A 13,350-nucleotide genomic window follows, 5' to 3' on the forward strand; every position below is an offset into this window, starting at 1 on the left:
GAATTCGGAAGGAATTCGGAAGGAATTCGGAAGGAATTCGGAAGGAAGGAAGAAAGGAATTCGGAAGGAAGGAAGGAAGGAATTCGGAAGGAAGGAAGGAAGGAATTCGGAAGGAATTCGGAAGGAATTCGGAAGGAAGGAAGGAATTCGGAAGGAAGGAATTCGGAAGGAAGGAATTCGGAAGGAATTCGGAAGGAAGGAAGGAATTCGGAAGGAAGGAAGGAATTCGGAATTCGGAAGGAAGGAAGAAATTCGGAAGGAATTCGGAAGGAATTCGGAAGGAATTCGGAAGGAAGGAAAGGAAGGAAAGGAAGGAAAGGAAGGAAGGAAAGGAAGGAAAGGAAGGAAAGGAAGGAAAGGAAGGAAAGGAAGGAAAGGAAGGAAAGGAAGGAAAGGAAGGAAAGGAAGGAAAGGAAGGAAAGGAAGGAAAGGAAGGGAGACGGAAGGAAGGAAAAAATCCAAGAGACTTTATTTTAAGTTCCTCTAAACCCAGTATTTTTCATAATAATGCAGCTGCACCAATATAAATGATCATTTGGTTTAGGAGGGTAAGAAAAATTTGAAAGGTGTTTTTACCTGGAAATTAGTTCTTACAGTCACAATGAGCTTCAGCCAGGGAGGAAATTTACAGATCATACTTGTGATAAATGAAGAAATGGTGTCACCATAATCAGGTTTATGAAATTCAGCATCATTTAAACCATCTACCAAAATTATGTAGTCTTCCTCAGGAATCTTCTGCTCTGAAATTTGAAAATAAAAAAGGAAAGGATAAAAACACATTCTCCTATTAAGTGACACATCTTTATGCTCAAATTCTGAATACCAAGAAACAAAAATGTATCTTTATGCACACCGATACATCTTATGGCATTTAAGCATTATTTAGAAGATTAAAAACAACATTGGGAGATTAAAAACAGTTTTAACAGGAATGATGTGCTCTGTTCATATGTAGGCAACCCCCCATTCTGCCACAGATCAGGTATCTGCTCAAGCTGGCATATGCTGGGAAGCAGCTGTTTCCAAAAGGAGTTTGCCAGGGTTTTTTTAAAATACAAACATCATGTTTCTACATGCTTTCTTTTACACACCATAATCGAGGGAATAGCTGCACCTGTATCAGGGGAGGGTTATGTTGGATATCAGAAAAGGTTCTTCCCCCCGAGGCTGCTGGGCACTGCCCAGGCTCCCCAGGGAATGGGCACGGCCCCGAGGCTGCCAGAGCTCCAGGAGCGTTTGGGCAGCGCTGCCAGGCAGAGGGTGGGACTGTTGGGGTATCCTTGGCAGGGCCAGGAGCTGGACGGATTATCCTGGTGGGTCTTTTTCAGCTCAGGAGATTCTGTGATTCTTGGAAAACTGCCACATCCATTTTAAAAGCAAGCAAAACCCACATCCACTTTGCAGATGTTCAGGCCCAGAAAATTAAAAGAGAAAGTATATGACAAAACTTAAATGCATCTTAAAACAAAATCCTTTAATGTGAATGTGCCAGCCTTAACTTCAAGCTAACAGCTATCTTTCAGTTTTCTGGCAAAAAAGTAAGGTTTCCATGACCTTTAATAAGTTTCACAGAATTTTAATTAAAACATGAATCAACTGTTCAAAATCTATCTATTATCGTTACAAACAACTAGCACAATTAAGGAATCCCTTTCTCCAGGAATGTTCTGCTTTATTTATTTTTAATATTTTTCTCCACTCTTTATGCAGTTTAGATTCCATTTCCAAATCACTTCCTTTTTAACGTACCTCTCCTGAGGTTTGAAAGTGGTTCCAACACTCCCCTTTTAAAAGCTGCTGCTGGATCCTGGACACAAGACCTCAGGCTCAGCATGCTCTGCAGGTGAGGCTCTTTGATGAGGAGATCTCTGTATGCTGTTAACTGATGCGAGCGGCAAAGCAAAGCTGCCACACTGTGTACAAATTCAGGGACAAGACATGTGTACGTGTTGTCAGCCTGGCAGTAGTGATAAGCAACGACCTGCAGAATTGAAAAATAAAAAGCACTACCCTTTCAGTATTTTGGTTGATTACTAGTTAGTGCAGTTATGATAGAGTGCTATTAAATTTCCCTCTCAACTACAAAATACTTTTCAGTGTTAGATCCCACGCTGTAACAATCTGTGATGGCCCGTGTCAAACACAGGGAGGAAGGCAATGAATTGTGTTTTTGACCTTGCAGGACACGCAGAGAGGAGAAGAAATGGAAGTGTCAGATTCTGACAGGAAAATGTAACAATTTGAGTTTGGGACATTTGATACAGTGGCCAAGCAGCTGATTAACTAAGGAGCACAAGAAAAGTAACCTGAGGGTTTGACTGGGTAACCTAGCAGCTGTAATTTAACAACACTATGTCCCACACTGTAACGACCTAAGGACTAATTTGATCATCATCAGGCAAAAGTAAATGACAGACAGCTATTAAAGAAAGACATGCTTACATAAGCAAATGGAGAAATACAACAACTGGCTTTATTCCAAAGCTGTGTATTACTTAAAAATAAACCAGGACACAACCCATATTTCTTTGAGGGAAAAAAAAAAACCCAAAACAAACCACAAGGAAAACATGGTGTTCACAGTGAATAAGAAGCCTGTACTTCAGTGGTTTTCATAACACTGCTTCAAACAAATATGTATCACTTTAAATACTGCATAAAGATCTCATGTTTTCCCTACAATTATTCATATAAAAGATGCAGTTCAGATGATCACTGATTTTACTATTTAGGCAAAAAATAAAACACCTAACATAGTAATCTAATACAAAAAGACTTCAGACTCTCAGACTATGGAAAATAAAACTACATTCAGACTCAACCTGTATCATAGCATATAGATGGATTATACAAAACCCAAACATTTTACCTCCCCACCCCCCCCCAATTTTGCTTTTGGGAGCACTGAGCATCTCCCTGTAGAGAACATATAGCCCCTTTGGTAAGGAAAGGATCCCAACCTCCCACACCCACACAAAACTGATGAGAAATTGTTCAGGTAACTCTTCCTAGGACCAAGCAGGATTCAGGTGATCACCTGATGGGTACAAGAGGCAGGCAGCTGGTTTCACCAGCCAAACAGAGCCATCATGCAGAGGTGCCCAGGTGCTGCCCCTCTTCCAGCACTGCCCACTGCCTCCCGGGGCGCTCTGCAAAGCAAACTGACCCCCATGTTAGAGTGTTCTAACACACTGAACATCTACTAGGAAGTGAAAACTTACCTTTGAAGCGAGGCATCTCACAGAATCCCCTGTTTGGGGTTTGTGTTCGGGAGTACCAGGACAAGTCAGAGTCTTCATTGTATTGGTGTCACCTGACGGAGGGGCACATGGGGATAACTGGCTTAAGGGAATCTCCTGACAGGAGTCACCACCTGCTTTTAAAAGACAACAAATACAAAAGAGACCAAATTTGCTGAAAGCAGATTGCTTTTTAGGAAAACACCACAGCTTATCTTACTGCTGGAGTAAAAATTGAAACTGAGCAATACCATTAAAGGAAGCCTGCAACTAGTCTGATAAATACAGGCACACATTTGCAACTTTACAATTTTAAAACAACTCAACTGACTTTCAGATCAAAACTATAGAATTACTGAAAGCACAACCATGCTGATGTGCAGAGTTTCCTTCAGAAAATTACACATACAATGCCTCATTTAAACTAGTAGTTAATATATGACTGAACTCTTGGGAAATTTATCATTGTTATTATTAGTAATAATGATATTTGAAGTGTCAGTAGGGAAAGGAGCAGTAATAACAGTCTCATCATCCGTCCAGTTAATGTAGGCACTGGACTGGTCTGGTGACAGGATGCTTTGGATCCCAGTAGAAGACACAAGGGGTTTCTCCATAGCTTTATTCTCACCTCTACAAAAATTCTATGGAAAGCATACAAAGCGGATACACAGCAGGAAAGAAACACTCACTGGTCCCTTTCCAAACTCATGAGAGACAAAGATGCTGCAGTCACATCCTCAGAGTCTGGGGTACACACTGCCTGACAAGAGGAAGAGATCCTGCACACTGCCTCTGTGATACCACCTCTCTGATGGGCTGAACCCACATTGTATCACGTTGAAGGTATTTGTCAGAACACAAAATTTTAACTCCTTCCTTTGCTCATTGGAAGAAAAAAATGTTTGCCAAAGACTTGATGAGGCCTGACTGACTACCTTAAGCCAGAAAAGCAAACATGTGACTCCTGATGTCAGCAGTAACCCAGACCATTACTCAGAAAAGGAACATACTTTTAGGAGATGAACTAGGGCTGTTGGAAGCTATTTGTCTCATGCGACTTCCATGGCAGCTGAGTGCCACCAGCCGTGAAATGATTGCAGTCTTCCCAAATCCCACATTTCCAGTAATGACAGCTCCCTTGTTCTCTGCTGGGTCAGGATTCTGCAGTTTTTCTTCAATGGCGTGGAACAGCCATTCTCTTCCAACAAACACCGAGTCTGTGGTTATGCTTGGCACCTCAAACAACAGCGGCTTCAGCAAAATGTCCTGAGGCTTATAAGGGATGAAACGAGCTGAAAAGACATGTCAGGGAGGAAAGTTTATTAGAAGAAACTTGACATGCAATCAAGCAGCATGGTTTCAGAAGGTAACATCATTTAGAAGCCTTGTTACTATCAGTCATAATCAGACATTTCATCACGAAAACAGTAACATCTGATTGCCTCAGTTCAGGTAATCTCCATAATTTTTGCATGAATTAAATTGTAGAGGAAAGAAGCTACAGGTATAATCTGATTATTTTTTTACAATTGAACTGGATAGTAAGTTGTAGAATCCAAAAAGTTTTCTTAAAAATGCATTAATAATTCTACAAATGGGGAAGCATTTTTTAGAGTGAACTATGTGCTGAGCATCTCAGTGTTAGGTCTTCAAATCTGTAAAGACATTTACAGAGAAACAGAAAAAGGTACAGAGAATAACATAATTTTTCTGTTTAAAAAAACCCCTTAAAGTAATACCAAAAAACCTACTGCCTTGTTTTTCTATACTTTTCAAGTCACAGGATCAGAAGTTACACCTTTGATTACTTTGATCTATACATCTGGGAAACACCTGATGACTTGGGGAAAAATTCCGGTTTGATTCCATAAAATACATTAAAATTTACAGGGATAATAATATTCACCAATAAAATGCTCTAAAGATTCCTTAGTCAAATGTATTGTTACACAACTGCTGTTTCAGCATTAACCTATGACTGTGAAAAGCCATAAATGGAAGAGGGCAGCATAGTATCTACATACGATCCTCAAGACCAGTTTTACTAGGAGTTTACTTAAATTTTTCTGGTTTTATTGTTATTGCTTGTAACAGATGCACACAAATTCAGTCTTGAAACCATAGCATAATGCAGGAAAGAGTAAGTAAGCATCTTATTCGCAGATATGCAGTGACTTGTCAGGAGCATTCTACAGTAACACTGTGGGACAGGGCTGACCTGATCACAGAGCATTCACATTCCAAACTACTGAAGGACTGTATGACTGTGCCAGACAGATGCAGGTGTAAGTATCTCTGCCTTTACCTTCCTGCTGCACTTTTCCACCAGCGGTGTTGTGCCAAGGCAAGCGAATTGAAGTTCGTAAAGGAGTATTTCTTTGTCCATCCAAATAACTCAAATCTTCCAATTTGGTTGAACTTGTTGCTAGAGTATTAAAGAACTGAAGCTTATTTTTCTCTCAACACAAGTTACAAAGAGTGTTATTATTTACTACAGTTCTTCATCCACATGTTACTTACAGAGAAGTTTTTCTAGACAATAGCAACAAAGTCATTCATGTTGTAACATTTACAAAATGCATTTCACTCAAGTTCACTAAGATTTAATTGGGTTTTTCCCCATTTAAATGGCACTCAGTTCTCCCATTGAGAGAGTTTCCTTTTTTACTGTGGGAACAACCACATCAGCGACGTCAGAAGCGTTAGAACAGGTTCAGGTAATACCTGCTAATACAATACGTGTCACCAGGCAGAGTCCTGGAATAACTGGTAGACTTTTGAAGTGTTTCAAAAGTCCTGACCTAGTCAATACCTACCAGAAAGCACAGTTACAGCCCTCTGGATGAAGGTGTTAAACAACTTAGGTAATGCTCATCTGTTCAGTTCAGAACATAGGCTTGTTTTTATCCTATAGAGATACTTTTATACTAACGACAAAGATTCAAAAGAAATGTCCTATTATTAAGAAAATCCTTGGTTTTGACCTCAGGACTTTACCTGCAACAGAGTTTGGACGAGGCATTATTAAAGAGCCAGAACTCTGAGCATAAGGAAGGGGACCCTCTCCTGTTGGTACTTCCTTTGGCAAATTCTCAGAAGATCCAATGGCTTCCTCTTCTGCAACTGGTGAACAATTATCTGTTCTTCGGTCACGACTGATGCCTTGATGTTTTCCAGCTCTGAGACTCCCATCCTTACTCCATTCTAAACTGGATCCACTACGATCATCATTTTCTGACGAACTTGTTATAGTGGCTGAAAAAGAGGAAAAAAACCCAAGTAAAGTCAGAAGAATATTACACATTAGAATTTTCATTCTCAAATGGCATTGTGAAACATAAATGACAAAATTTCAGTGTTGTTCATAGGTCTGCAGCTTCAGCCTTGCAGGATGGTGAGGTACTCGTACAACTCTGAATTCTTCCAGCTTAGGCTCACACTCATAAGAAATATAAGATTGGATGCTTCAATTCAACAGCTTGTATTCTAAGAAATACTAATAATATGGACATACAATTTAGAGGCAGTAGAAGAAAAAAACCCAACTTTTCGGGCACTCCATTAATCTCTGCACACACTTAGATTGTACGTCAATATGACAAATTTATTTCATTTTTATTGTTGCATCAAAAAAATCTGGTTCCTCCTGAAGCATTAAATCTTTAGAACTCTGATTCCTCTTGGAGGGAAACGCAGCAAAAGGAAACCTGGGTGCTCAAGATTTCCATACTGACACAGCAGCAAGGATCCAGCAAAGCATTAATTTTGGCCAGCAGCCCAATCTTTTCTCCTACTTAGCTCCTTGCTGAGGATTAAAACCTGCCTTTACTACTATTATGTCAAACTCAATAGAAGCAAAGAAGAATTCAGTTACAGCAGTAAAAGACTGGAAAACTAAAGGAAACCTGAACTGTAAGTAAAAAAGAGGAAAATGGAGAAAAGACTGATTTCCCATCAGTCTGCTGGTCTGGAAAAAATAGTGGGAGTAGAAATACAAAGGAGGCCCACATAACTAGCATGAAAGTGCAACATATTTTCATGGGTGGATGAACCCTGCCAAAGACATTAGAAAACATATACTTGCTAAGTGTAATTTAAAATGCGCATGTGCTAATAAGAGATTTGAATGCACAAACATACTTGCATATAAAAACCAAAAGCACAGGTCACTTAGCAGAAAGGTGCTTCTTCCTTCCCTTCTTGGTTTCATGCCTTTAGAGATATAAGGTATGCTGCCCTGGGTAGCCAAGAGACAGAGGGTGTTCAAATTTTCCTGGGATTTGAGACATGAACAGGAGCTCTGCAGAAGAGCAGCAGATGATTTTCATGCAGTCCCGCAGCCATGAACTGCACGTACTTGACTGAAGGAACACAAGGGAGTTCCCCCTGCTCTTGCACTCATACACTCATCCTTCCTTTTCAGTAGGTCAATAAGCAACTTTTAACACTGTTCTAAAATACCTTCTTTAAAATACTGGTACTTACAAGATTATACAATAATGATGTTGTCATGCCAGTACACTATTTTAAACAAACATGAGGCCATTCTGACCTTATTGAGAACATGGACATACTCTTGGACTATTTCAAGCTTGTCAACCATGGCTAGTATGTTCATATCAGTATCTACATTTGTGCTCTTTTCCCAAAAATAACAATTCTGTGATATCCTTTCCTTTGCATCAAGGTGTTCATGCTATCTCAAAACTAGATCCTACACGAAGCTGACCACATACCAATCTGACATGGAAGGAGTACACAGAATCATTTTCTTCAACTGAAACACTGAAGTTTTATACAGGAGTCTTTTGACCCATGACAAACAATGTCTCTTAGGGTAACTGATCAGTAAAAATTATTTATACTGAGCTGGTTGGTACAAGGAGCTTGTAACAGTTGGGCTGAGAGGGAGGCTGCCTCCAATGGTCAGTGACTCCCCACACAAGATGCACATATACCTTCAACTCAGCCATCTTTTAACAGAGGATCACACAATTTCATCTCTTCCACAATGTTCCATATTAGCTTCATTTTCATGCCAGTTACTCAAAAGTCTGCAGTGTTTTGAAACAGTTTCATTTAGGCTATTCTCATAAGAAATCACATCAATTATCGTTTCCTAAGCTGGAAATTAAACCAACTTCAAGCTCTGCTGTGCTTCACCATTATGAAAAGCACTGTTAAGACCTCTAGAATGGAAAAGAAAAAAGGCATGAGAAAACAAGGAATGGAGAAAACCAGAGGAAATTAATTATTTCAAAGGAAAAAGTGGAGAAATTAGAACTGCACCAGGAAAACAAAAGAAGCGAAATGCACACCTAACAACAGCAGCTGTTATAGCCAAGAACAGGATTTCGATCTTTCAAAATGGGATCCACAGACAGTGTAAACAGAACACAGTGACATAAAGCAGCTGTTCAGACTTGTACAATTAAGAGGAAAGTAATTTCTCCTACCTGTACTGCTAATGAAAATGCTCACCTATAATCCCACTGTCCTTGCTCTCCAGGGTGGAGCTGGGGGTGCTGATGGTGCCGCAGGGACTGCCCTTGTTGGCTGCTGCTTTGCCAGCGCAGCTGTTGAGGGTTGAGCAGGGACTGTCGGTGCTGGGCGATGTCGTGCTGCTGGTGAGGGTGGAACAGGGACTCACTCCTTGGCTGGCAACTGCACACTGCCGTGGGAAGAACAAGAAACACTTACTGCACACCAGGCTGGACACTTGGGCTGAAAACTAGAGACCTTGAGGTGAGGTAGAATAAGAGCAAAGTGAAGAACCCATTTTTCAAGTAAAAATGTCAAGAAGTAAAGCCTTGTCTAGACTGGGAATCTTAATCTTTCACATTACTCTTAAAAAGTAACTGCTGAAGAAAAAAGGGAATTTCACAGTTCAGTGAAAGAGCTGCAGTCAGGCAGATTTCTTTTCTATTTAAAACTTTACTGGATACTCCTCCCCTCCACCTCTTGTATTTACTCTTTGAGTTGAAAAAATCTGCAACTGCAGTCTTATTAATTTTTCACTATCAATGTGAAGACCCAAACTGATGCACTAAGGTTTAGGAGGGCTGGGACTAAAAGTGGAGAGAGTAAGGGGAAGGAGCAGAGGTTGGTAGTTACTGTGAAGTTTTAGTTAGCAGGTGAGTTTCATGTGGATAGTAGCTGCTTGCTTCTCTCCAGTCCGAAATGACAGAGAAGGACTGTCTGACAGAACTTCTCAGGAAGAAACAAACACACCCCTCTCCCCAGGCATGCTCCCATTTTAACAAAACACTGGCCTTCTCCATTCTTGGAAATCACTGAAAACAGAAGGCAAAAATTTCCTCCTAAATACTAAAAGCAGAGAGAATTCTAGAAGCTATTCACAGTCACAGCAGATTAGAGTTAACCTCCAGAAATGGTAAGTCTATCCAGTTTGTGTTTTTTGAAACTGCAAATTTATCTTGCATTCTTGAAAACAAACACTTGTTAAAATTAAAGTCCAGTTCTATAGCTATATCTCTATTAAAAGAGATGGTATTTAGTATCGAGGTATCAGGTGACTGCAACTACCAAATAGAGGAAATAACTAGTCTTCTCTGAAACAGGATGAACATTAAGTATATTATATTCCATTATCCTACCATAACTTCGCTTTTCTCTTCCATGTGAGCAGAAGTCGAGATCCCTTCTCCCAGTAAAAACCCCAGTCTTGTCATCAATTCTTGTGCTGCAGGAGAACAGCTTGAATCTTTGTCAGGCTTTGCTTTGGATTGGGAGGAAAAAAGTTGAAGGTTAGAGTCTTATATTTGGAAACTGTTAAAAGAGGTAGTAAAGTACAACCAAATTGTCCGTCTGACTTTTAATTGCTGGTGGGTCATGGATCCTCTGCATAACTGCACAAATCTAGGGGAGGAAAAACCCACCTGCCAGTCAAACCAGAAATGTTTAAGTGCAATCAGTTCATCATTGGACTGATGAGTGACATAACACAACAATTCTTCTAATAGCAGTATTAAGCTCAATGCTCTAAAAGCTTAGTGGCAAGCTGAAATTCTACTTCTGTCATATAAAAAACCTGGAGAGAAGTTAATAACACAGATGTTTTGTAATCTCACAGTTAACACTAGAACTAGTACCATACATTTTTGTTTTGCTTGCTATGCAAAAGATGTGACACCAGTTCTGAACGTCCCAGCTCTTCTGGTGCAAAGATATTTAATTTTATCAGTACAGTGCTTTGAAATGTCTTCTGGCATCCAACAGACAGAACAACAAACAATTCAAAATGAAGCAACTTGCAAAAAAAAGCAGCCAAGCACAGCTCTGCCCTGGCACATACTCTTGCTAATGGAATCTCACAAGCAAGCATTTCCAGCTATTTTCCTTCTTTGATGCCAGATGTCTGGCATCATCCACCAACCTGTGACCATCTGCTCTGACAGGAACATTTACAGGGCATTTATTTCTTTTGTCCGTTATTATAAAAGAAAATATATAGCCTGTCCCATCCTCAGGTATAAACAGCTAATTAAATAAGGAGCATCATTGTACCACTTGGAGAACCAGCTCCCAGCAGGAGCTGTTACCCCAGAACTGCCAAGGGGGACACTGAGGAGCAGCTGCACAGCCACTTCCCAGCCAGCACACCAGGGCTGCTGGTGCCACCCCACACTGCTGGGAGTCAGCAAGGACACCCAAACAGCTCTAGCACTTCAACTTTTGGAGATGTTGTGCAACAAACGATTCCCAACTGCTATAGAGCGCCTCAGTGGGCAAGAGAAGTAGGTGCCCAGACTTACAGATGAATTTTAGGAGAGGAGAAACAAGACCCTCAGCTGCAGCACCTTCCGCACCACCACCGAGAGGAGCTGGGGTGAGGGGAGAACCCACAAAAAATCCCAGCTGAACTGTCCCTTGGCCTTCCCTTCACAGTGTCACTGAGCCAGACAGTGTCAGGACAATCTTTACTCTCTGTGAGGAGCATGTGGGTCTCTAACCATGTAAGACACAGCTGACACTCAGTGGTACCTGCAAACAGCACATCTTTCCCCAAGCTGCAGACTGGAAAAGAAATACAGAAAATAACAACTGTAGCAACTGTAACTGAACAGCCTGACCATAGCACCACTTCAACAATGGCCTAATTTTATGAGTGACATAAACCCCAATGTTTGCAAACATGAGCAGTTTACTAGTCAATCCTCTGTCTTTATTTCGCTCCAGCTCAATGCCTACTTGAATGCATGTATTTCTTAATTTTGCGGACAGCTTGAGGTTTTTTACTCTTCAAGACAGATTCTCACTTAATCCCAAAAGAAAGAAGTCTATGAAAGTAGATAGCAAAAGTTTTTTTATCTCAGAATTTTTACAAATCAACAGGCCTTCAAATATTTGCCTGGAAAATATATTTCCTCTTAAAAATAGCCATTTTAAAGATTACAATTAATCTTTAAGTCACAATCGTGGAAACTACAGTTTGTGAAATCAACATCTTCATTCTTCTCTCAAAATTACAAACCTTATTACTGTTATTATTATTAAATTATAATATTTGACAAGTCTGAGTAAATGTTAGGCAGAGTACCAAATTCAGTCAGTAACAGAGATCAAAGCTAAGAGCCTAAGGTGTTCAACCCAGCATCCACTGTTTGATCCTTAAACACCAGAACCTGGTGCTGATCTCCAGCAGCCTCACCATCTGAGAGCACAGCTCCGTGAGAGGAGGAAAATCACAACATGGTCACCTTCAGACTAGGGGGACAAAGACTACATGCTTTCCCAGCTGGACCTACAACTTTAATGCCAGCACCACAAGATGGCTGTGAAGACGAAGACACAAGAGGGACCAGGGTAATTATACCATATCAAATGGATGGTGAAATTTGAAATAGTTCTATTTTTGCTACAAAGTGCCTGTATTTTAGAAAGAAAACACTGGCTTTTTAAACCGTAGTTTCCTTTAAAACTGAAACAAAAGGAAAACGAAAGAATTTTCACCCGGAACATCATCAGTTATATCCACTGACCTTAATGTGGTTAGTTAAACTGAAACATTAATCTAAAAATACGTGACACATACTGACATACGTGTCATGACATTCACTGTAAAAGCCATGCTCTGTCACACACTAGTCAGATTAAACCAACATGAAACTTTCCAAGAATGCCAGTTAACTCTAGGGAGGTGGCTTCTCCCAGCTTTGCCAACACAGGAGTTAACTGTTACCGCCTTTGTCAGCAAATTTTTACAAAACTTCTAAAATGAAGCACTGCAAGGAATGCAATGCTACACACTTGAGTCAAATTATAATTAAAAACAAGTTCAGAAAAATGCCAGAAGGCCTTTGCTCTGTGGCAGTCACCAACACCAGGACATCACTTTGCCTGCAGTGCATGACCAGCCCCAAGAACTCAGACAGCTCTAAAGATAAGGTAGGTGTAACGGCAAGCACCTCCTCCTTGCAAAACACTGCTCCCAACACAGAATGGAATTTCTCATCCTATAGCTCATTAGCGCACACTGTGTGAAGCGGCAGCGACGCTGACGTGGCAGGACAGCCGAGCAGACACTCACCGTTCGCGCCGGCCTCTCCTGGCTCCGACCCCTTCCGCAGCGGCAGGGCTGCCTCACCTGGCACTCTGGGGCTTTCCACATACTTGGGCTTCCTGACCGGACCTGCAATGGGAATGAGCTGAGTGTATCTAACCCTTTCCAGATGGACCACAAGCTTCCTATGTCCTGTATCCTCTATGATGTAAAAAAACCAGAGAAATTATTTCTCACACACACAGCTGGTATCACAAAGATCAGCGAGCTGCTGCACTTCCACTCTTGTGAGAAACACAGGCTCTGGGCTTTTCAGAACACAAAGTCTGCTAGAAAACAAACCCAATGTATGTGGTGTCTAAACTGCATACTGCATGTTACCCCAGTAGCTGGTCTCCCTCCTCAGTGCTGATGTGTAACTCAGGACTACACCTCAGGCTCTCAACTGTTCTCCACCTGCTCTGCACTTCCCACACTAACAGAGCAAAACCCCTTCAGGGAGCAGAGGGACTGTGGGCCTGATTCCAACCGTCCCACATTGCCCTTGATAAAGGGGCTTTCCCCTTCTGCAGTTAGGGTCTT

The 13,350-nt window shown here is 41.0% G+C and overlaps 1 protein-coding gene across 9 annotated transcripts in view; it reads right to left on the reverse strand.

The window, feature by feature from the left end:
* The window catches only part of TANC1 (tetratricopeptide repeat, ankyrin repeat and coiled-coil containing 1), a 68,958-nt gene that overhangs the window by 19,465 nt on the left and 36,143 nt on the right, over positions 1-13,350 (reverse strand). For 7 of the 9 annotated variants that reach the window (XR_006018225.1, XM_042041308.1, XM_042041305.1 and 4 more), the window contains 9 exons: positions 12,796-12,897; positions 9,863-9,984; positions 8,727-8,916; positions 6,243-6,500; positions 5,551-5,670; positions 4,256-4,537; positions 3,225-3,379; positions 1,753-1,984; positions 577-743 (listed from right to left, as the gene is read on the reverse strand). Coding sequence is in view for 8 of the 9 variants with exons in the window: in XM_042041308.1 (XP_041897242.1) it covers positions 577-743; positions 1,753-1,984; positions 3,225-3,379; positions 4,256-4,537; positions 5,551-5,670; positions 6,243-6,500; positions 8,727-8,916; positions 9,863-9,984; positions 12,796-12,897 (1,628 nt within the window). In the remaining variant the exon portion in view is untranslated. The remainder of the gene's footprint in view (positions 1-576; positions 744-1,752; positions 1,985-3,224; positions 3,380-4,255; positions 4,538-5,550; positions 5,671-6,242; positions 6,501-8,726; positions 8,917-9,862; positions 9,985-12,795; positions 12,898-13,350) is intronic. The other 2 variants (XM_042041302.1, XM_042041307.1) reach the window with 2 other exon arrangements.

This window comes from Corvus kubaryi, unplaced genomic scaffold (genome assembly GCF_017639235.1).
Source record: "Corvus kubaryi isolate FWS band 111438036 unplaced genomic scaffold, C.kubaryi_AGA036_p1.0 37396, whole genome shotgun sequence".
NCBI classification, from domain to species: domain Eukaryota; kingdom Metazoa; phylum Chordata; class Aves; order Passeriformes; family Corvidae; genus Corvus; species Corvus kubaryi.